At 40.7% G+C, this 22,525-nt stretch overlaps 1 protein-coding gene across 5 annotated transcripts in view; it reads right to left on the reverse strand.

The window, feature by feature from the left end:
- The window catches only part of LOC108697425 (leucine zipper putative tumor suppressor 2 homolog), a 97,879-nt gene that overhangs the window by 18,549 nt on the left and 56,805 nt on the right, over positions 1-22,525 (reverse strand). Inside the window, exon 1 of one of the 5 annotated variants that reach the window (XM_018227451.2) lies at positions 10,640-10,868. The exons of the other annotated variants lie outside the window; for them this stretch is intronic. Coding sequence (XP_018082940.1) covers positions 10,640-10,654 — 15 coding nt within the window. The 5' untranslated portion in view covers positions 10,655-10,868. Of the gene's footprint in view, positions 1-10,639; positions 10,869-22,525 lie in introns of those variants that run through there. 5 annotated transcript variants of the gene reach the window in all.

A 22,525-nucleotide genomic window follows, 5' to 3' on the forward strand; every position in this document is an offset into this window, starting at 1 on the left:
ATGGTGTTTAAATAACATCACCAAGATGGTCCGTCTCATAACAATCTGTGTAAATATCCTACCCAGTTCAATTCAGACATCTGAATTTTCTCATATCATCTCCCAGAGTTTTCCACTCTTTCAAGTCTGTGCGGATCTTTTTAGTTTTTCGGTCGGCCTGATCTTCGCTTTGTTTAGAAAAGAAACTTCTCCCCCCCCCTCTTTCCTATTTGTTGACTCTCTCCCATTGCTGCCATGAGTTCAAGTCTGCATTGCGTGACTAACTCACATTTGTGGAAACCCTAGACACCAGTACCTGCCTTGCACTAATCAAAACCATAGCTGGCAATGACCGTCTGCCCCACAACTAGCACTGCCCTGTTAAAGGAAAACTATACCCCTCAAACAATGTAGGTCTCTATAAAAAGATATTGCATAAAATAGCTCATATGTAAACCCCACTACATGAAAATAAACTATTTTCATATTAATGTTCTTTTTTAGTAGTATGTGCCTATGGGTGATCATAAATAGAAAATTGTAATTTTAAAAAATAAGGACCACCCCCTGGGATCGTATGATTCATGGTGCACACAAACATACCAGACAAACTATACATGTTAGGTCACATGAGCCAATTAACAGACAGAGTTATGTCTTTTGCTTCCGCACTTCCTGTTACAGTTAAGAGTTGCAGTATTTCTGGTCAGGTGATCTCTGAGGCAGCACACAGACCATCACTAAATGGTGGCTCAAGGCACGAGATGTAAAAGCACAATATTTACTTAAATATATATTCAAGTTTGATGATTCTTTAATATGAAACTTAATTTAATATAAACTGTTGCTTAAGTATGCATTTAGGGGTATAGTTTTCCTTTAACTACATAAAGTAATGGCCACCACCTGCTTTCTGTTCCAAGGGTAACACTGTGCCATTATCCGCTTAGTTTAAGCACTTTAACAAGGTCAGACATCAAAAGATCACAAATAAACCAGCTGCAATTCAGACCTCTGTTGTCGATTTCTCTGCACTTGATACACAGAGAAAGAGTTGGATGTTTTGCAAAAGGCAGAACAAATGTTAGAGTCAAAGAGGGGTAAAACTAAACGGAGTTAAAATTATTGTTTATAATTCATAATGACGGAACCTTTCAACTTATATGATTGTCTGCACATTGTGTAAGCTCATCAAACCTTTTACCTGTGATCTGTGTGCTCTTCTTAAGATGCCAGCCATCACAATGTTTACAGCCACATCATATTATTAATATAGAGCCAACATATTCGCATATGCATTTTAGAGATTTTATAGCATTCAGACCCTGCCTTAAACGGATATTGTCATGGGATTTTTTTCAAAACACATCAGTAATAGTGGTGCTCCAGCACAATTCTGCACTAAAATCTGTTTCTCAAAAGAGCAAACCGATTTTTTTATATTTAATTTTGAAATCTGACACGGGGCTAGACATACCAGTTTCCCAGGTGCCCCCAGTCATGTGACTTGTGCTCTGATAAACTTCAGTCACTTTTTACTGCTGTACTGCAAGTTGGAGTGATATCAGCCCCCCCCCAACAAAATAACAATGGGAAGGTAACCAGATAACAGCTCCCTAACACAAGATAACAGCTGCCTGGTAGATATAAGAACAGCACTCGATAGTAAAATCCAGGTCCCACTGCAACACAATCAGTTACATTGAATAGGAGAAACAACAGCCTGCCAGAAAGCAGTTCCATCCTAAAGTGCTGGCTCTTTCTTAAAGTACATGACATCCTTGGCGAAGGATTCAGCCGAATACCGAACCTGAACCCTAATTTGCATATGTAAATTAGGGGTGGGAAGGGGAAAACATTTTTGACTTTCTTGTTTTGTGACAAAAAGTCACACAATTTCCCTCCCCGCTCCTAATTTGCATATGTAAATTTGGATTCGGTTCGGCCGGGCAGAAGGATTCGGCCGAATCCTGCTGAAAAAGGCCAAATCCTGGCCGAATCACGAACCTAATCTTGGATTCGGTGCATCCCTAGTAATTTCGAAATAAAAACGACATCATAAAAATCATGACAGAATCCCTTTAAGGTTCCAAGACCTCACACACATCATTCAGATGAAAAACTGTGTGGGTCAGACACTTTTACGGAAGAGGTCTACATATATTAAGGCAGTGTTTCCTGAACTATTTCTCAAGAGACCCAAAACTATGTCTCAGTAGCATTATCATCCAAATCACAATTGGTTTAGAAACAACTGCACACCTTGTTAGAGAAAATTTCACTGCATTCAGCACTATCATAGTGACCCACTCTGAACAGCACAGAGGGACATTTTTGGTTCTGAATCAATGCTACAAGTACTACCCAAAAGTAGTATTATGTATTAAGTAGAAACGTATTCTTTACCTTTCCTGTTAAAAATATGAGTGTAAAACCTATTTATAAAAACCTCCTGGTCACCACATGCTACAAGACAATCATCTTTCAAAGCCTTAGCACTAGGGTTGCCACCTTTTTCGGGGGAACGAGTGGATGACGTAGAGGGGTGGACCAGTGACATAAGGGGGCAGGGCAGATGACGTCAGGGGCGGGGCTGATGACATGACGATCAGCAATTGGCTGAACGTCAATGGCCTGTCCGGATTTCCTAATTTGGAAATCTGGACAGGCACTTTTCAAGCAGACAGCCCTTCCAAAAACCGGGCTGTCTGGGTGAAAACCGGATAGGTGGCAACCCTACTGTAAGCCAATATCCCTCCATACATTTCTCTATTCTCTGGCATAAAATAAACAATATGTGCATTTGTTTTTGCCTTTGCTGGAGCCTACTGTATACTCATATTTAATGTTGTAATGCCAGCATTCAAAATTCTCTCTAACAGTGTTTCACTAAACGCTCATCTTGGAATAAACTTTGAGTTTAGAATAAATATTTTTAAAATATCGCAATCTAGTCTAGGAATCCGCACAATCCAGAAAATAAAAGGAAAATAAAAAAATGTTTATCTGTAAGCGTGAATATCCAACAGACGGCAATAATGCATTTATACAAAGGCGGCCTCGGATCAGACAGAAAGTAGATGGAGAATTACAGATAAGACTTTCACTGATATCTACTGTATGTCCCAAATCCATCTGGAGCCTTATTGTAAATGTCTTTATATTGGGGGGTGGGAATGCTTCCATTCACCATATGGTGTCTCCCGTCACAAATACTCCCCAGAATGATGTCTTATGGGAAAAAAAGAGAATCCCTGAGGGAGATAATGGCACTCATTTTCATATATATGATTTATGCTCTAATAATCTTCATTCCATAATTACATGGAGACACAAAATTAGCCTTTTCACTGGAGCCAAATTAAAATAAAGGCTGATTCTAGCCCAATGTTTCTGACATGACACAAATGTGCCCTGATTTAAAGTAAAAGAAATGAAGAAAAATACAGAGAGATCAGCACGTGTGTGACAGCATGCCTTAGCGATAGATGTAACCTCTCATAAAGAAATCTCCTGTCAATGAAGTGATTACTTTATGGGTCACTGATGTTAAATAAATGGGTAATATTTCTAAAATGGTTATCTTCAGTGACACATAAATCAGAGCTAATATGTATAGTACACAATTACATGTATTTTTATGAAGTTTATCAGTTACATATGTGTGTATTTATTTTACTATTAGTACAGGTATGGGGATGGTTATCCGGAAATCAGTTATCCAGAAAGATCTTAATTACGGAAAGGCCGTCTCCCATAGACTCCATTTTATCCAAATAATCAAATTTTTTTAAAATTATTTCCTTTTTCTCTGTCATTAAAAAACAGTACAGATATGGGACAGGTTATCTAGAATGCTTGAGACCTGGGGTTTTCCAGATAACTGATCTTTCCGTAATTTGGATCTTCATACCTTAGGTCTAATAGAAAATCATGTAAAGATTAAATAAACCCAATAGGCTTTTTCTGCTTCCAATAAGCATTAATTATATCTTAGTGTGGATCAACTAAAATGTACTGTTTTATTATTACAGAGAAATCATTTTTAAAAATTTGAATTATTTGCAATAAATGGGGTCTATGGGAGATGGGCTTTCCATAATTCAGAGCTTTCTGGAAAAAGGGTTTTCGGATAAGGGATCCCTTGTACTTGATCCCAACGAAGATATAATTAATCCTTATTAGAAGCAAAACCAGCCTGTTGGGTTTATCTAATGTTTACATACGTTTCTAGTAGACTTAAGGTATGAAGATCCAAATTACAGAAAGATCCATTATCCGGAAAACCCCAGGTCCTGAGCATTCTGGATATTATCTTTTCTATTTATTTATTTATTAAGCGGATACATTTACATAGAGTTGAAAAGAAATAATACATCACTCACAGCAATGCAGTGGAGCTTGCAATCTTAGATGTGGATTAATACTGCACTAATTATATCGAATAAGATCCATTAATACCATTAATAGTTTGAGAACCTTTATCTGCTGCATCTTTTGCCAGCAGACATTTGTGCTACCATTTGAATGAATCTTTAGAAAACCTAAACATGTGCAGATTATTATGCTGGGACACAGCAATATTCATTAGAACGTCCTTCCAAAAATAACTATTATCTGTAGGCCGAGTTAAACCAGTTCCCTTGGGATGCTGAAGTGTAGCACATACTGTATCACAATTCATTTCTCCATTGGCTGCTGGAAGATCCTGGGAACAGCAATTCGGCCAGCACGTTGTTGTCCCCAGACATTTGGAAAAATGTAACTTTCCATATCTTCTAAACAGTTGTGTTATGTGAATTTGCACAAAATCCTATGTACAAGTTATTCTGAATTGAGAAAGCCAGTTGGATGACTGGTGAAACATCTTCAAGAAAAACACAGAAAGTCTAGTTGATTTGACTTATTTCTATAGATATACCATGACCTGGATGAATGAGAACTTTCACAAACAAGGTTCGGATTAATCCAATCATAATAGAACCTGAGGGGCCAACTCTACATTTTGAAAAGATGATACTGTGCCCAAAGAAGAGACCTAAGTTTCCCAGAGAGCTCGCATTCCAACGCTTTAAGAGAACCATGTTTTTGGCCGCTAGGTTTTAACTAGGAATGGCAGTAAGCAGACCCGAATGAATAGAAATTTGGTGCCAGCGTAACTATAACGTAGGTTTGCTTTGAAGAGAAAAGCTGGAGGCTTTTTATGTAAATCACTGCAACACTTAAGTTTTACTTTATGAGCTTGCCAGCCACTGTGATATAAAAGCAACAATTAACTTTCACTAGGAAACACGTTATACTCAAAATACTTGGTCTCCCAATGTGTCCTTAGAAAACATGGTAATAGAGAACAAAATAGATGATGGACTTTGTGTTGGGAATGAAGGCTGTCTAGATGTTACCCATTCTCTTCTTCCAGTAGCATTACACAAGCAGCCCTTTTTAGAAGAAGCAAGTTTATTAAGGTCTAAATCAATATTACACATCCATACACAAGCACCTGACCTGAGTAGCCAACATGCACAGATCTCACAAGGTATATAGGAAGTATTCACCAGGAATAAGCTTGACAGAACTAGCAAGTACATTTCAATTGATTTAATTCTTCATATGAAATGGAACGGGCCACTGTGCACCACACTGCTATGCTGCAGTAAATCCTAGCAAGTAGCATTAGTAGCCCCTACCTCAAAATAGCTTACAATCTAGTTAAAGGGTGGTGGCACATGGGGAGATTGGTCGCCAAGCGACAAATCTACTCTACTGCGGGCGACTAATCTCCCCAAAATGCCTTCCGCCGGCAAGAATGCGAATCGCTGGCGGGATGGCATACGTATTGCTTCTGTTCTCAGAAGTCGCCTGAAGTTTCCTAGTGAGGCAACTTTGGGCAACTTCGGAAAAAGTATCACTACGTATGCCATTGCGCCAGCGGTTCACATTCTTGCCGACGGGAAGGCATTTTGGGGAGATTAGTTGCCCGCAGTAGAGAAGATTTGTCGATGGGTGACCAATCTCCCCTTGTGCCACAACCCTAAAGGACCACCGATTGGGCAAGACTAATGTACAGCATACCACAAACCCTTTCACAGTGGCCATTACCCCCACTGTTACTATAGGCACCATCTCTTCCTACTATACCTGCTATCCCACAGTCACACTCCCTTCCCAGAGACTATTATCCACTGTTACTATAGACACTATCTCTCCCTACTATACCTGCTATCCCACAGTCACACTCCCTTCCCAGAGACTATTATCCCACTGTTACTATAGGCACCATCTCTCCCTACTATACCTGCTATCCCACAGTCACACTCCCTTCCCAGAGACTATTATCCCACTGTTACTATAGGCACCATCTCTCCCTACTTTACCTGCTATCCCACAGCCACCATCCCTTCAGTCACAGTTTAAGAAATTAATTCATTTATTTATTTTACTTATTTCCTTCTTGTCTGTAAAAAATAGTACCTTGCAACTAAGATGCATAAATTCATACCGGTGGTAAAACAGTCCTATTTGGTTTATTTAATATGTCAATATTTTTTGGTAGACGTATGGTGATAAAAAAAAAGCACAAAAAACCTGTCTGGAAAATCCTAGGTCCAAAGCATTCTGGAAACTAGATCCCATACCTGTACTGCTCATGACTAATAAATACTAATATGTGACCCTTGTTTATTCTTTTCCTTCTCTTTCATAACTAAAACATTAGCAATTCATTATCAATATTCAACATGGTAATAACAAAAAGAAAACAACTCAAAATGGAAGTGTTGCCTCTCCCTGAGGGAACTATGTAAACTATAACAGTAATGTCCGGTGTCCCGTCACTGTGATTGATGATATATTTAACTGAAATCTAATCCCTGCAAGTAAATTATTATGTAGGTTGTTTATGTAAAATGGCAAAGCTATTCAGCCATGGTGGGTTTTCTCAGCTCTTGAATAAAAATGCAGCATTAAAAGGGAAAAAAAGTATCTATTGACAATCTTTTTAAAATGTTTAAGAAACGAAGACTTCAGTTGCACAAACTTATATTTTAGTAGTATGTTTAAGTAAAATGTGGGTTCTCATGGTAGAGAACCTGGTTTGATTCCCCGTGGAGCGGAGTTTCGGTAAGTTATTTCTTAATAAAGGCTTTGCGATTTTAAAGTTTAATTTGTCTTGGTGTTTTTTTCCAATGTATACAAAATTTTTTTTTAAAAAACTATTTTGATGTTGCAGTTCCTTTAGGGATACTGTCATGGGAAAACATGTTAATAGTGCTGCTCCAGCAGAATTCTGCACTGAAATCCATTTCTCAAAAGAGCAAACTGATTTTTTTATATTCAATTTTGAAATCTGACATGGGGCTAGACATATTGTCAGTTTCCCAGCTGCCCCCATGTCATGTGACTTGTGGTCTGAAACTTTTACTGCTGTAAAGCAGGTTGGCGTGATATCCCCCCCCCCAGCACCCTAACAAAAGAACAATGGGAAGGTAACCAGATAGCAGCTCCCTAACACAAGATAACAGCTCCCTGGTAGATCTAAAAACAACACTTAATAGTAAAAGCCAAGTCCCACTGAGACTGATTCAGTTACATTAAGTAAGAGAAATAACAGCCTGCCAGAAAGTAGTTCCATCCTAAAGTGCAGGCACAAGTCATATGACTGGGGCAGCTGGGAAACTGACAATATGTCTAGCCCCGTCAGATTTCAAAATTGAATATAAAAAAAATCTGTTTGCACTTTTGAAAATTGGATTTCACTACAGAATTCTGCTGGAGTAGCACTATTAACTGATGCGTTTAGAAAAAAAAAAACATTTTTTTCCCATGACAGTATCCCTTTAAGGGATTTCTATTTGAATCTCGTGCACATGCACTAATAGTATGGATGCAGGCGATCAAATGCCTTCTTTTCTACACTGAGCAATAACTTAGAAACTGAGTAGATCCCTAGCAATATCAAAACGAGAGGGCATAGAAGATATTTATGGTTGTTTTAATACAGTGTTTTACATTGTATAAATGTACCCGATTCGTAGGGTTGTAAAAATGAAATTTACTAAAAAAATGCTACTGGCAGAGATGAGGGTATATTCTAACAATCGCATAAAAGGCCCAGCCTTTCTATCCTGTCAAAGCAATTTTGTCTTCATGCTTAGAACTGGGTATTTCTGTTGGTTTCACTGCTTGCCATAGGTATGACCAAGTACAGGGGATTTGGGAACCTATAGTATAAAGAAAGATAATACAAAAAAATCTACAGTCTACAATATATTGAAACCCAAGATTTTTTTAAATTTCATAAAGAGCAGAATAAAAAAAATCTCAGTGATGCAGCTGGGAAAGTCGTTTGCCAGAAATGACCAATAGGAAACCAAAGCGCAACAAAAGAACGGCAAGTCCGATACAAAACAGGAAATGTTTTATCATGTCGCAAAGGCGCGGGGATGTTAAACTGGAATGCACATTGTTTTAAATTTAAAAAGAAACAAGCTTGCAAACAATGCTGATGAGTGAGAATGACATACGTTCCTTAGTAACTGATGAAAATGCTTCACAATAAAGACACTTGTGCTGCCACTTTCATTGGAAGGATTTGATAATTATTGCATTACTTGTTACGCCTAGTTGTTATGGATACCCTGACGGTTTGGGGTTTCCATGTACCAGCATTCTTATTTATTTTTATTTTGCGTGATATAGTGCTTATAGAGCCACTTTACCTGCACCAACAGCACTGGTGGGTATAAGGGAAGTCACTGCAATTATTGGAAAAAACACAATTGCAATTATTGGAAAAAACATATTCAAAAATTCAAAACCAAAAAACATCTAATGATCACACATGCATGTCTGGCTAGTGAGCGACAATGATGTCCCATGATAATAACCATGAATCTTCCTGTGATAATGAAGAACAATCTGATTTAGGGACAAAACACCACAAGCCATATTGTCTCAGCAATGAAGAGCTCTAGTCACCTTGCCAATGAAAATAAATCTGACAGGATATTAGTAGTGACGGTCTTGTTAGTCTGTCCCGAATCAACATCATCAATTGTCATACATTTAGCCACCAACTGGTGTCATGTCACTCACATCACAACATAATAATAAGTCACCTTTAGCACTATAACCTTACAAATATAGTTTATATACAAGTTGTCTATTGCCTGTGTGGATATACTTTACTTGCAGGAGTTTGTCTACATCCTGTCACATTGAGAAGCTGATTTTAGGGGAATTGAGGTTGGTCTGTAATATAAGCTGATGCTACAGGCAGAAACGTAACTAGAGGGGGGCGGCCCTGGCGCAGGACGCGCAGCCGTGCCCCCGCCCCCCTCCGTATGCCCGGAATTGGCCGGGAATAAGCGGCGAGCGAATATATATATATATATATAAATAAAATGATGTCATGATTCCTTGGCAGGGAAAGCAGTGTGGTAGCTCCAGCACTGGGTGACAGTCTATCTCTAAAAACCCGCAGGAAACAGACCCCTTAGAAAACCTGTGGATTGCTGTTCCATTTTATGATTTATGATGACCAAAGTATGAAGGAGAGTCTTCTGGGGGTGCCAAATGTTAGGCACCCCAAGTGATTGTATTTACTTACCTGAAACCCCGGGCTGGTGCTCCTATCAGCAGAAAACTGCACCAGCCCGGTGTTCTTCCAGTGAGCACCATGGAGCGATCCTCTTCCGTCTTCCTCTTTCTTCTCGAGCGAAAAGCTGAACTTTAGCTATAAAGTCGCCGAATTCGTTCTACTGCGCATGCGTCTGCCCAAGGAAACCCGAAGAAGATCTCTCTGTGGTGCTCACTGGATTAACCCCGGGCCAGTGCAGTTTTCTGCTGATAGGAGCACCAGCCTGAGATTTCAGGTAAGTAAATACAATCACTTGGGGTGGCTAACATTTGGCACCCCCAAGTGCAAGACGACTTTCCTTCTCCTTTAATAAAACAGGCTGAAGGTATGCAATATAAACTCATTCAGTGAGCAACCATTACAAGAGTGAGCATCTCCAGTCAGGCTTTGAGATCTCTGTAGAGGATATATGTTATCTTGCACACAGTTTTTCAACACTCTGAGGGAAGCCATATTCTCTTGCACCCCTCACTTCCTTTACAGAGAGCAAGCAGGAAGTGATAAGTGCAAAACTTATAAGTTATCATCATCATCCCCAGCTGATAATGGATGGGCCCCTTTTTCTTTTCCCACAGCCAAGGGAAGCAAAATAATCAGCTGAGGCATTTGCCCTGTCATATATAAATGACACAAAGCAGAGCCAAAGGTTTTGTGTACATTTACTTATTTCTTCTTCCAATTATTAATGCACAGACCTGTCAGGTATTTGCAGTATTTTTTTTGCAAATCTTTCATAACATAATATGGAGAATATTGAATATTTTAAAACTATGACTGAAAAGGAAAATCGGGGCAAATAGTCCGGACAAAGTAGAGCGATGGTTTGTCCCACACAGACATGACATAAGGGGTAGTGTGAAACGGACTGACAAGCTGATAAGTTTACATAGAAGTCTGAAAGTGGCGGAATCCAACCTAAACATCCGGGGTCTGAAAGGAACAGGGATACGAAGGGGGAAATGCCAGGCTTTGCCCCATTCATATTAGCGCTCTCCATCCTCATTAGCGCAGCGCTCCCCTTACCTTCCATGGACTCATCCATCCTGCTGAATGCGCGCAAGTGTCCCAAGTGAGCCGACGAGCGGAATCCTTTCGGCTGCGCAGTGATTATTAATAACTGCTTCACCTTCTGCAGACACATAAACCCGCTCTTCAGACCGCAGTCACAAAGCCACGACTGCCTCCCTCTCCTGCTAAACTGATTAAGTTTGAAAATGTTGCTTGCCCGTGTAACTCATCGCTCACTCCCCCCGCCCCCCTAGTAATCAATCTCCCCGCCTCCCAGAATTCATTGCGCGGCCAGCCCACCGCCTGCCAATGTCCTTTGAGTGGCCCCATAAGAGAAAGTGTTGTGCAGCGAGTTCGTCAGTCCCTCATACAAATACACAACTACTGGGCTGACTTTCCCTTTATATCAGTGACACAGATCCCTCAATAAATGTATCTTTCTTTTTTCTTCAGCCATCTAACAGAAATGTTCGAATTACAGACACATTTGACTTAAGCTCTGCAAACAATTTTGGCGGTGACAGCAGCAGGGTTAGATTTACAATTTAAGCCATCCTAAAGCTTGGCCACACACACACATCAGACCTGCCCATTAGAAATCTGGCTGATTTTTAGCCAAATATCTGTCAAGGAAGGCCCATACATGGCCAGAGAAGCTGCTGCCCATTCTGAATGATCCAAATAAACAGCTTACAGGGATGGTTCACCTTTCAGTTATCTTTTCCTACATTATAGAATTGCCAATTCTAAGCAACTTTTTAATTTGTCTTAAAGGAGAATTCAATCCTAAAGTTAAAAAAAACCCTATCCCAACTAGGGTTGCCACCTCTTGTTGAAAAAAATATCGCCCTTCCTATATATTTATCTCTTTTCCTATAACATTGGGATGAGCCATAATTTGTACCGGCAGGGCCGGTGGTAAAATACCGGTCAGGTGGCAACCCTACCCCCAACCCTACATAGACACTCCTCCCTCCAGCCTAAGCTGGCCATAAACGCAAAGATCCGATCATACGGATCAACGCACGATCGGACTTTCCCATCTCCCGACCCTCCACTAACCATAAAGATCAAAGTCGTACCATTCCGATCAAATAAAGTAGTAAAAGAACATATCAGCCAATGTACTACCTCTGACAGCAATCGTACGATAGTTATGTCTGACAAAGCTAGTGACAGTCTCCCACTGAAAATTGTACGATTGGCAATACAAGCAGAGATATTATCGGCAGCTGACAGAAATTTTCTAACCTGTCCAATCGACCAAGCGACCGATCTCAGCTGGACGAAAAATGTCGGGACTCTACACACAAGGTACGAAAATCGTACGAATCGAGGATTCGTACGATCGGATATTTTTGTCTATGGTTAGCTTAAGGTTGCCACCTGCCCGGTATTTTACTGGCATGGCTGGTACAAATGATAGTTGATCCCAATGTTATTAATAGGGAATAAATATATAGGAAGACCGGTATTTTTTTCCAGAAAAGGTGGCAACTCTAGTTACCCCGGGCAAATGCCCCTAAAGTTTTACTTACCCCTCGGTACAGATTCAGGCACTGAAGCGCCAGTCTCATTACGAAGACTACCAACGTAACTGAAGATGGCGCTATCTTCAGCTGCTTCGGTAGTCTTCGTAATGAGACTGGCGCTTCAGTAATTTTCATTAGTTTCGGCTACGGTTGCCACCTTTTCTGGAAAAAAATACCGGCCTTCCTATATTCTTGCCGTTTTTTCCTATTAATAACATTGGCATCAAGCATCATTTTTACCAGCCAGGCTGGTAAAATCCCGGCCAGGTGGCAACCCTAGTTTCGGCGCATGCGCAGATGTCGCGAAATGGAAAATTGCGCAAACTGCACATGCGCCGACATGCCGGTCTCATTCCGAAGATATGAAGATGGCACCCGTGAAGTCTGATGCCTGCATCTGCACCGAGGGGTAAGTAAAACATTAGGGGCATTTGCCCAGGGTAACAATTAGGCTGGGGGGAGGAGGGTCTATGTAGGGTAGGGGGTAGGGTTTTTTAAGTTTAGGGTTTTAGTTTTTTTTAATCATTTGTCTATTTCTTCTGAGCTTTCAAATAAGGGTCACTAAACCCATCTAAAAAACAAAAGCTTTGTAAGGCTCCAAACGTATTGTCACTACACCTTTAGTTTTTTTACTCATCTTTTTATTCAGGCCTCTCCTAAACGTATTCCAGTCTCAAATCAATGCATTTGGACCCTAAAAAATAATTATACCAATAAAAAAAATAAAAATCCAATTGCAAAGTGTCTCATAATATGACTCTCTACAGTCTACAGTACACCATACTAAAAGTTAATGCAAAGGGGAACAATCCCTTTAAATCTGCTCATGCACAGCAATCAAACCAATCTGTCCAGGAGTACTTTATAGCAGGGTAGGTGCCTTCCATCTTTCCAGGAATCCTCCATGCCAGGTCAGGCTTGACCATCTACCCGTAGTCCACTGAGAAGCCCTCTGTTTAAACAAACCTCTCTTTCCCCCACCCCCATTGCAGCCTGTAAGTGTGATGGCACATGGTACATCTTGTCAGTAAATCTGTGCTGCCACGGGCGACAAAACATACAGCAGGGGGAAAATAAGTATTAAACACGTCAACATTTTTCTCAGTAAATACATTTCTAATGGGGACGTGAAATTTACACCAGATGTCGGTAACAACCCAAATAATCCACACCACCAATAAACCCATAAATTAAGTTATGTGTAGTAAAGTGAAATGACACAGGGAATAAGTGTTGAACAAATGAAGAAACGGAGGTATGGAAAGCTAAGAAAAATGCTAAAATCTGTCTGAAAGCAATCCTGTGCAAACCTTAGCTGGTTTAGTCCTAACTGATGCCCTATAAAAAGGTTTCTCATTACTAAGGTACAGGTATAGGATCCCTTATCCTGAAACCCGATATCCAGAAAGCTCGGAATTAGAGAATGGCTGTCTCCCATAGACTCCATTTTATCCAAATAATCCAAATTTTTAACAAATGATTTCCTTTTTGTATCACACAAAAAGCATCTCATGATGGATAAAAGCAAAGAGCTCTCCAAATATAATTACTGACAAAAACGTGGACGTGTTCAATACTTATTTTACTCACTGTATACGGTTCTTCCAGTTTCTAGACTATCACTCTCTTCATCATACTAAAAGTTAACTCAAAGGCGAACATTCCATGAGAGCATAGGAAACCTTTTATTTAGCTTGGGGTAAGTTAATAGTCTGTATTTAACAGAAAGAAAGGAAAATGAAAGCAAAGCAAACAAAAACAAAATAGGCCTGGAGATTCCTAAGTTAAATTCCCATGACAACCCCTGTGCATATTCCTTGTGAAAATAAATTTTATTCCCCTGATCCCAGAATGTTGTGCAAATCACCCATATATTCCTGGCCGGGCAGAGCAGGAGAAAGAGGTCTGGACTTAACAGGACATGGTCGGGGCAGAACAGGGTATAGTGAACCCAGAAATCGAAAGAAAGCATGCTGGGAATTGTAGTCCAGCAGCATCTAAGGAGCTTAGGTTAGGAAACAATAAAACTGTGATGGTCGATGCTTGGTACAGTTCAAACTGTGCAATCAGGGGCGTAACTACAGAGGAAGCAGACCCTGCGGCTGCAGGGGGGCCCAGGAGGTACAGGGGGCCCCATGAGGCTCTCATTGATGAGCAATTTGAACATATATTGGTAAAACAGGACAAACACTGGATATGTTGGGGGCCCTAAAATTAATTTGCTGTGGGGCCCAGCAACATCTAGTTACGCCACTGTGTGCAATACATAGATATCTGATTTCTCTATGTAAGTGAAGCATGAGATGGCAATAGAGACACCAAATTAGTGATGCAAAATGGTTGGAGCTAGTGGAGCAGGAGCACGAGGGGTGCATTTGCTGAGAAGGCATATTGGCACAGATTCACACACACACACAGGAACTATATTAGGATAAGAGAATGTGTGCTGGCTTCTCTGCAAAGGGAGCAGCATTCCTGGGACTATTTATAAAAGCCCAGAGAGGGCACAGTACAGCAAATGGCTAGCAAGGTATGTTCCTCCACCTACAAGACTGTTTTGTCTGATGTCCTCCATTAACCCCAACTGCTGCCAACACAGAAGCTCTATGGCTGCCAGGAACATATATATATATATATACATATATATATATATATATATATATATATATATATATATATATATATATATATATATATATATATAGTCCCCATTTCCCTATTCAATGGCATTGCCCATTCCAAAGCTGCTGCTGACCATAAAGGGTCAACAGGACATTTAGGGCTAGGTTTATCAAAATGCGAGTTTAGATTTTAATAAATAAAATCTCACTCACGTTCTATTCTTTGCTATGGGATTTTTAGAAGCATATTTACCAATGGGTTACATTTAGAACTCCCTACGTGGGTGAATTTTTATTTATTCAAATCTAAACTCACCTTTTTGATAAATCTGCCCCTTATAATTATCACTGCAGGTCAGAAATGACAAACAAAATTCTCACATTGTTCTACCCACAACTGAGTGTTTGGTGCAAAATGCAAATATACAGATAGTGTATCAATGCACCTTTAGTAAATAGTAAAAAGGCTAGAAATCCACAGATTAACGCCCCACAGTCCCAACAATCTGCTGTGTTTCTAGTTTACAGGGAGTCTATCAGCGTTGCGCATCACAGGGAGCAAATAGGGGAAAATAACAGTAATACAGACAATAATAAAGGGGTTCCTATATTCACTAGTGTTATTCTTCTCACTAGTCACTAATGCCTGTGTAGCTGTAGAAAGTTACTAGGGTGGTTCAAAGTTACCGTATATACCCGAGTATAAGCCGAGTTTTTCAGCATCCAAAATGTGCTGAAAAAGTCTACATCGGCTTATACTTGGGTCAGCGGTACCCGACCCAGTAGCTGAGATTACAGTCACTTTTAATCATTCCTCTACCAACAGTACACTTGGGGAGAGACTGCAATATCCCACAATGCCCTCTGTTGGTTATATGAAAGAATAACAGTGCGCCCTCTGTTGGTTATATGAAAGAATAACAGTGACTGCAATATCACACAGCGCCCTCTGTTGGTTATACGAAAGATTAACAGTGATGGCAATATCAAACAGCACCCTCTGCACATAGTAGTGGGACAATGCACACAGTAATCCGTTTGGCAATTCTCTGTCACCATCAACTTTGCAAAGAAGTCCGGTTGATCGCTGGGGTCACTTTGGCAGAATGTGCGCTGCTGGGAGACAGGGCTGTAGTTGTGTCTAGGCTTATACTAGAGTCAATAAGTTTTCCCAGGTAAAATTAGGTACCTCGGCTTATACTCGAGTATATACGGTAGTTTTCCAACTTTTCAATTGTCCTTTTTTAAAAAAACAAAATAGTTTTGGAATGATTCGCCTTCTTCCAGGGGCTCTGCTGCCATGAGGCAAGTTGAGAAAGTTAAAGTTGCTCATAGTAACCTTAATAGCCAAATTTCACATCATTAAACCAAAAATTGGGCTCATTACTGATGTGCCCTGGACTCACATTGCAGGAGCAGAGGCAAAAAAATCAACCCTGCCTTCTTTCCAGCTTTACAATGGGGGTCACTGACCACAGCTAAAACAAATGCTCTGTACTACAAATATATTGGCATTGTTAATTTTTATTACTCATCTTTGTATTTAGGGCTAGTGATGATCAGAGTTTTGCCGCAAACATGACACCCATAGACTTATATGGTGAAAAAAAATTTGACGCGCCGCATCGCGAAAAAACAAAAACCATTAATGCCAATAGACTTTGATGCATTTTGGGGAATTTTCACAGTTTTGATAATTTTAGGCAAATTGAAACAGATCAGACTCGCCCATGACTATTCAGGGCCTCTCGCATTCCTATTGTAGTGTCTCATTCTATCTGATGCCTGGTTGCTAGGGGAATTTGGACCGTAGCAGCTGAAATTGCAAACTAGATAGCTGCTGAATAAAAAGCTAAATATTTACGTGCAGAGACACACGCTCAGATTCAGGGATATTAGTCGCCAGACGACAAGTCTCCTCTTCTTCAGGGCGACTAATCTCCCTGAACTGCCCTCCCGCTGGCTGGAATGTAAATCACCGGCGATGGCACTCTGAGTGCTTCGGTTTCCGGAGTCACCCGAAGTTTCCCCGTGAGGCTACTTCGGGCGACTTCGGAAAACGAATCGCTCAGAGTGCCATCGTGCCAGCATTTTACATTCTAGCCAGCGGGAGGGCAGTTCGGGTAGATTAGTCGCCGCGAAGAAGAGGAGATTTGTCGCTGGGTGACTTATCTCCCCGAATCTGATCGTGTGTCTCTGCCCTAAAGAAAACAAAAACTAATATTGCTCGCTACATCATATTAACAGTTGATTTAAAGAATCCCTTTAAAGCTAAGCACTGTATATATGATTGCCAGAAGACAAAACAGATTCCTGCATTAATCTTTCTGTTTGAATAGGAAAGTACAATTTCCATCAAGGCCTCACTATGAACTGCATCCGACAGATATTTTCAGAGGTTACACTGCCTCAGCTGTGTTTGTTTAGTTAGTGTGACAACTTGTTTGTCTGAGGCCACAATTTACCCTCCGTGGCAGCCTCTGGTGAAAGTAGTGAGCTAGATACTTTCCCACCACGATTCCGAACATGTCACATAAAATCTATTGACTGGGGCAAACGCCAGACAATGTTCCTGAATTAAAGAATCAGTGATCCTCTCCTAGAATAACTGTCAGAATTCCATTATCACAACCCGAAGCAACCGGCGAATTGTTTTGTAATCTCCCGAGATATCGGACATGCCCTTACATTTTCCAGCCGCATTAAATACAGATTCCTATAAGAGAGGATTACACAATCCCAACTGCCTTCACATGTGCCCCCGCACATTTACTTAGGGTCGAATAACGAGGGTTAATTAAACCTCGATATTCGACCGTAGAAGTTAAATCCTTCGATTTAGTGCTATTCAAACGATTCGAAGGATTTTAATCCATCGATTGAACGATTTTCCTTCGATGAGAAATTGGCTAGAAAGCCTATGGGGGCCTTCCCCATAGGCTAGCATTGATGCTCGGTAGGTTTTAGGTGGCAAATTAGGGGGTTGAAGTTTTTTTTAAAGAGACAGTACTTCGACTATCGGATGGTCAAATAGTCTAACGATTTTTAGTTCGAATCGTTTGATTCGAAGGTCAAAGTAGCCAATTCGATGGTCGAACTAGCCAAAGAAATACTTTGAAATTCGAAGTATTTTTTATTCTATTCCTTCACTCGAGCTAAGTAAATGTGCCCCATAATGTCGTTTTCCTAAGTCTCCCAAAATTGCCTCACGAGGAAAGTTCGGGCGACTTCGGAAAACAAACAGATGCGTGCGATTAGCGCCGGAGTTTTTCCATTTTAGCCAGCGCTAAAGAGAGATTGGTCACCGCAAAAACGAGGCGATTAGTCGCCAGGTGACCAAATCTCCCAAAAAAGCCCTGACCCTTAAGAGCTCATATACAAAGCCCTGACGATTACCAGGGATTGCCGTATGTAATGTGTTTTTCATGAAGTATTTTAAATGAATTAAAAGTGAAGGGCGATGTATTGTTGGCTGATTCATCACACATGGAAAAGAAGATTTGCCATCAGGGGATGAAGTACTCCTGTATTAAAGAAAAAGTAACAAGAGGTCAGACTCAGGTCTGACCTGTTGTTTCTTTTTGTTCAATACATTGGTGCTTTATCACCCGATGGCAAATCTTCTCTGACACTATAAAAGAATATGATAAAAGGTCCTATATATGCAGTTATATATCGCTATAAACACCATCTCTCCCTACTATACCTGCTATCCCACAGTCCCTTCCCAGAGACTATTATCCCACTGTTACTATAGACACCATCTCTCCCTACTATACCTGCTATCCCACAGCCACACTCCCTTCCCAGAGACTATTATCCACTGCTACTATAGGCACCATCTCTCCCTACTATACCTGCTATCCCACAGTCACACTCCCTTCCCAGAGACTATTATCCACTGTTACTATAGACACCATCTCTCCCTACTATACCTGCTATCCCACAGCCACAGTCCTTTCTTAGAGACTATTATTCCACTGTTACTATAGGCACCATCTCTCCCTACTATACCTGCTATCCCACAGTCACACTCCCTTCCCAGAGACTATTATACCACTGTTACTATAGGCATCATCTCTCCCTACTATACCTGCTATCCCACAGTCACACTCCCTTCCCAGAGACTATTATCCACTGTTACTATAGGCACCATCTCTCCCTACTATACCTGCTATCCCACAGCCACACTCCCTTCCCTAGAGGTAAATTATTACTCTTTTATTGCGATTTCTAGCTCTCTTCCTGCATTAACCACTGATCAATGTGAAGGGCCCAGAGCAGCTGCCTTTGCATGTACCAACAGTAAAGCCATCTCTGCTCACCAGGCCTATCCTTTAAAAACACCAAATTCAGGCTAAATACATATAATTACATATGACAGTAATTACGCATTATGCCAAGGACTGTTATTATCCTATGTATGCAGCGTGATGTAGCTGCCACTTTAACCACATGGCTAAACATTTATTATTCATGCTGAGTGAGTGGGAGATACATTGTCTATCCCACTGTTCTTTGTGCGAATGCTGAAAGTCTACCACAGTCACTAAATCCTGCAGTCATTTTCTCCCTCCCTTATAGTTAGGCGAGGAGCAGGGAGGTACAATCCAGTTCGCAGAGACAGAAAGGTTAACAATTAAGTGTATATGTATGTCAGCTGGCAAAACTCGTACTAAACAGTGGAAAATCACACATGCTCCTGACATAAACTGGTGATGGTTGTATGATCTCCAAGTAAAAATCCAACTACCAACAGCTGAAACATTGACAATTATTGGGGTATACACAGCAGTCATGCTTCTTGGCTCTCTTGATGGGCAGAAACCCCCCTTCCAGCAACCCCTCCTCCAACCATGTCCAGTGCTTTGCAAGTGATACAATTTTACAGTAGCACTTTTATAGGCCAGGTACTTTATGGTAGCATGACATTCACAGGGATATTATCACCCCAATGTTGTTCTATGCTGTCTGATCTAGTGTGACAGTCTTTTGTCTTGGTTGGAAAGTGATCGTGAGACGCCTATTCTTCCTCCCCCCACCTTGTGGTGAGCAGGTCATGCAATAAATGCAGGGTCTTATGGATTGCATTCCAAGTATACCAATTGTTTCTCTGCATAGTTACATGTTTAGGTGTATTTAGCCAAAGGCATTGCACAAATCTCTGCCTCTTCTCTAAAAACAGCCCCTGCTGTTACATCCTTTTGTCTGAAAGTGTCTCGATATAAGGCTGAATCTGCCAAATAAAAACTAGATTTGGCAACTTTCGTACTCAAGTCATGACTTTTATGATGTCGTTTTTATTTCTAAAGTAAATGGTTTACACTGCATTTAATTCACTCTACAATATAACATTTCATTCCATATTTTACATAATGAACTTATTGCACCAGCCTAAAGTTTCAGCTTGTCAATAGCAGCAATGATCCAGGACTTCAAACTTGTCACAGGAGTCACCATCTTGGAAAGTGTCTGTGACACTCACATGCATGCTTTCTGTGCTGCCATGTAGTAATTATCTGTATTAATTACTAATCAGCCTTATATTGTGACATTTATATTCTATGTGTACTGTATAATGTGAGTGGGCCCCTAAGCTCAGTAAGTGGCAGCAGCACAGAGCATGTGCAGTGAATCAGCAGTAAGAAGATGGGGAGCTACTGGGGCATCTTTGGAGACACAGATCTTTACTGCTAAAGTTCTGTGGTTGCCTTGGGCTGGTACAGAAGCCCAAAACATAATGTACTAGCCTACTTCTTTAGTTAACCTTTAGCTCTCCTTTTTTTGCAGTCATTTTTTGTGCCTAGCACCAATATATGATGCCCAATATGTACACAAGTTATTCCCCCATATATTGAAACATTTGCACAGTATATTGTTCCCATTCGAAGAAACACTGCGTTTGAGCCCATGATTCTTCTGTATGGGAGTAGCTTTTATCAAATTCTTTCACTGCAGATAAATTGGCTCCACAAACCCTATGTGTGGGCTGCAAGGACATCAAGTTTAAACTAAAACTTAGAAGAGATTGCCCTAGGGGGAGGCTAAGCACAGGATTCCAATTTAGAATACAATTCAATAAATGAGGAAAGAAACTCTAGAAGGGAGGCAAGAAAGAGAAATAATCAACAGGGAAAAGCAGAGGTATTATAGGTAGAAGTTTCCAAGGAATCATAAAAATGAAGCTGATATGATATGTGCTGCTATGGGGTGTTTAACAGGATATTAACAAAACGCAGGCGCAGAAGCTGATCCTCAGCCTCATGTAGCCTTACAGTATAATTCACCACAAAATTGTTTTAGCCTCTGAAAATGCTAGAAAAATAATGCACTTCCATTGCAAATATAAACTAGGGATGCACCAAATCCACTATTTTGGATTCGGCCAAAGCCCAGAATCCTTTGCGAAAGATTTGGTCGAATACCGAACCAAATGCGAAATTGCATATGCAAATTAGGGGTGGGAAGGGGAAACCATTTTTTACTTCCTTGTTTTGTGACGAAAAGTCACACAATTTCCCTACCCGCCCCTAATTTGCATATGCAAATTAGGATTCAGTTTGGCCGTGAAAAAGGATTCAGCGAATCCGAATCCTGTTGAAAAAGGCTAAATCCTGGCCGAATCCTGAACCAATTCCTGGATTAGGTGCATCCCCTAATATAAACAAATAGATTCTACTGGGCCTCAAAGAGACCTTGGCATGTAAAATGGATTAAAATCAAGTGGCTACATTGGCTAAGCCCCAATGCTCAGATCTAAGACTGTAGACTCGATAACTCACCTAAATTGTTAGATACAGTCATAAAAAAGGGTGCAGACAACCTTTATGTAGGCTTGATGGGTGTCACGTGGTTGGTCATAAAATAAGTGTGTGGGGCGGATTTACATTTTTGAATCGGAATTCTAGCTTTGTTGAGCCATTGCCTTTACCCCTCAATGCCCAATTATGTGTTTTAACTCATACACCATGAATTGTTATGAGGTTACAATAGGTGCTGCACACCAGAAGGCAAAATGGAGAATATGAAGAAGCAACAGAATATCTTGGGCATTAAACGAGTGAAGGTTTTGATGGACATCAATACGTGCACAGGTTAATGGCCAAATGGGAACGCGATCAATATCCACAGAGGATCTTCTTAATGCATGCAGATAGGAAGGCTGTTAACTAAAATTAGACAAGACACAGACCTCGTAGCAGTAATTATTAATACAGGCTCTAGTCTAACGCAAAGAGGCACAGCACGTTTCACATTCATTAAAAGCACAACTGTTGGGTTCAGTAGTGTTCCTCCTTGCAAGTTGAAAGCCAAGTGATTGACAAATGTCCTGTTTTATATTTGTAGTATATAATCAAACTCTTAGGGCAGTGGCACACGCTGTTACTGGGGGAGATTAGTCGCACAGCTTCAAATCACCTCTTCTTCGGGCAACTGATCTACCCTATATGCCTTCCCGCAGGCTAGAATGTAAATCACCTCACGAGGAAATTTCGGAAAGCCGAAGCGATCTGAGTGCTGCCCTGCCGGCGATTTACATTCTAGCCTGCGGGAAGGCATATAGGGTAGATTAGTCGCCCAAAGAAGAGGCGTTTTGTCGCTGGGCGACTAATCTCCCCCAGTGACACCTGGAGATTCGGGGAGATTAAGTTGTCCCAGCGACTAATCGCCTCTTCTTTGGGGCGACTAATCTCCTCGAACTGCTTCCTGTGTCTTCCACCAGCTTCAATGAAAAAACGCCTGCGGCA

The sequence above is a fragment of the Xenopus laevis genome, chromosome 7S (assembly GCF_017654675.1).
Source record: "Xenopus laevis strain J_2021 chromosome 7S, Xenopus_laevis_v10.1, whole genome shotgun sequence".
Taxonomy (NCBI): Eukaryota; Metazoa; Chordata; class Amphibia; order Anura; family Pipidae; genus Xenopus; species Xenopus laevis.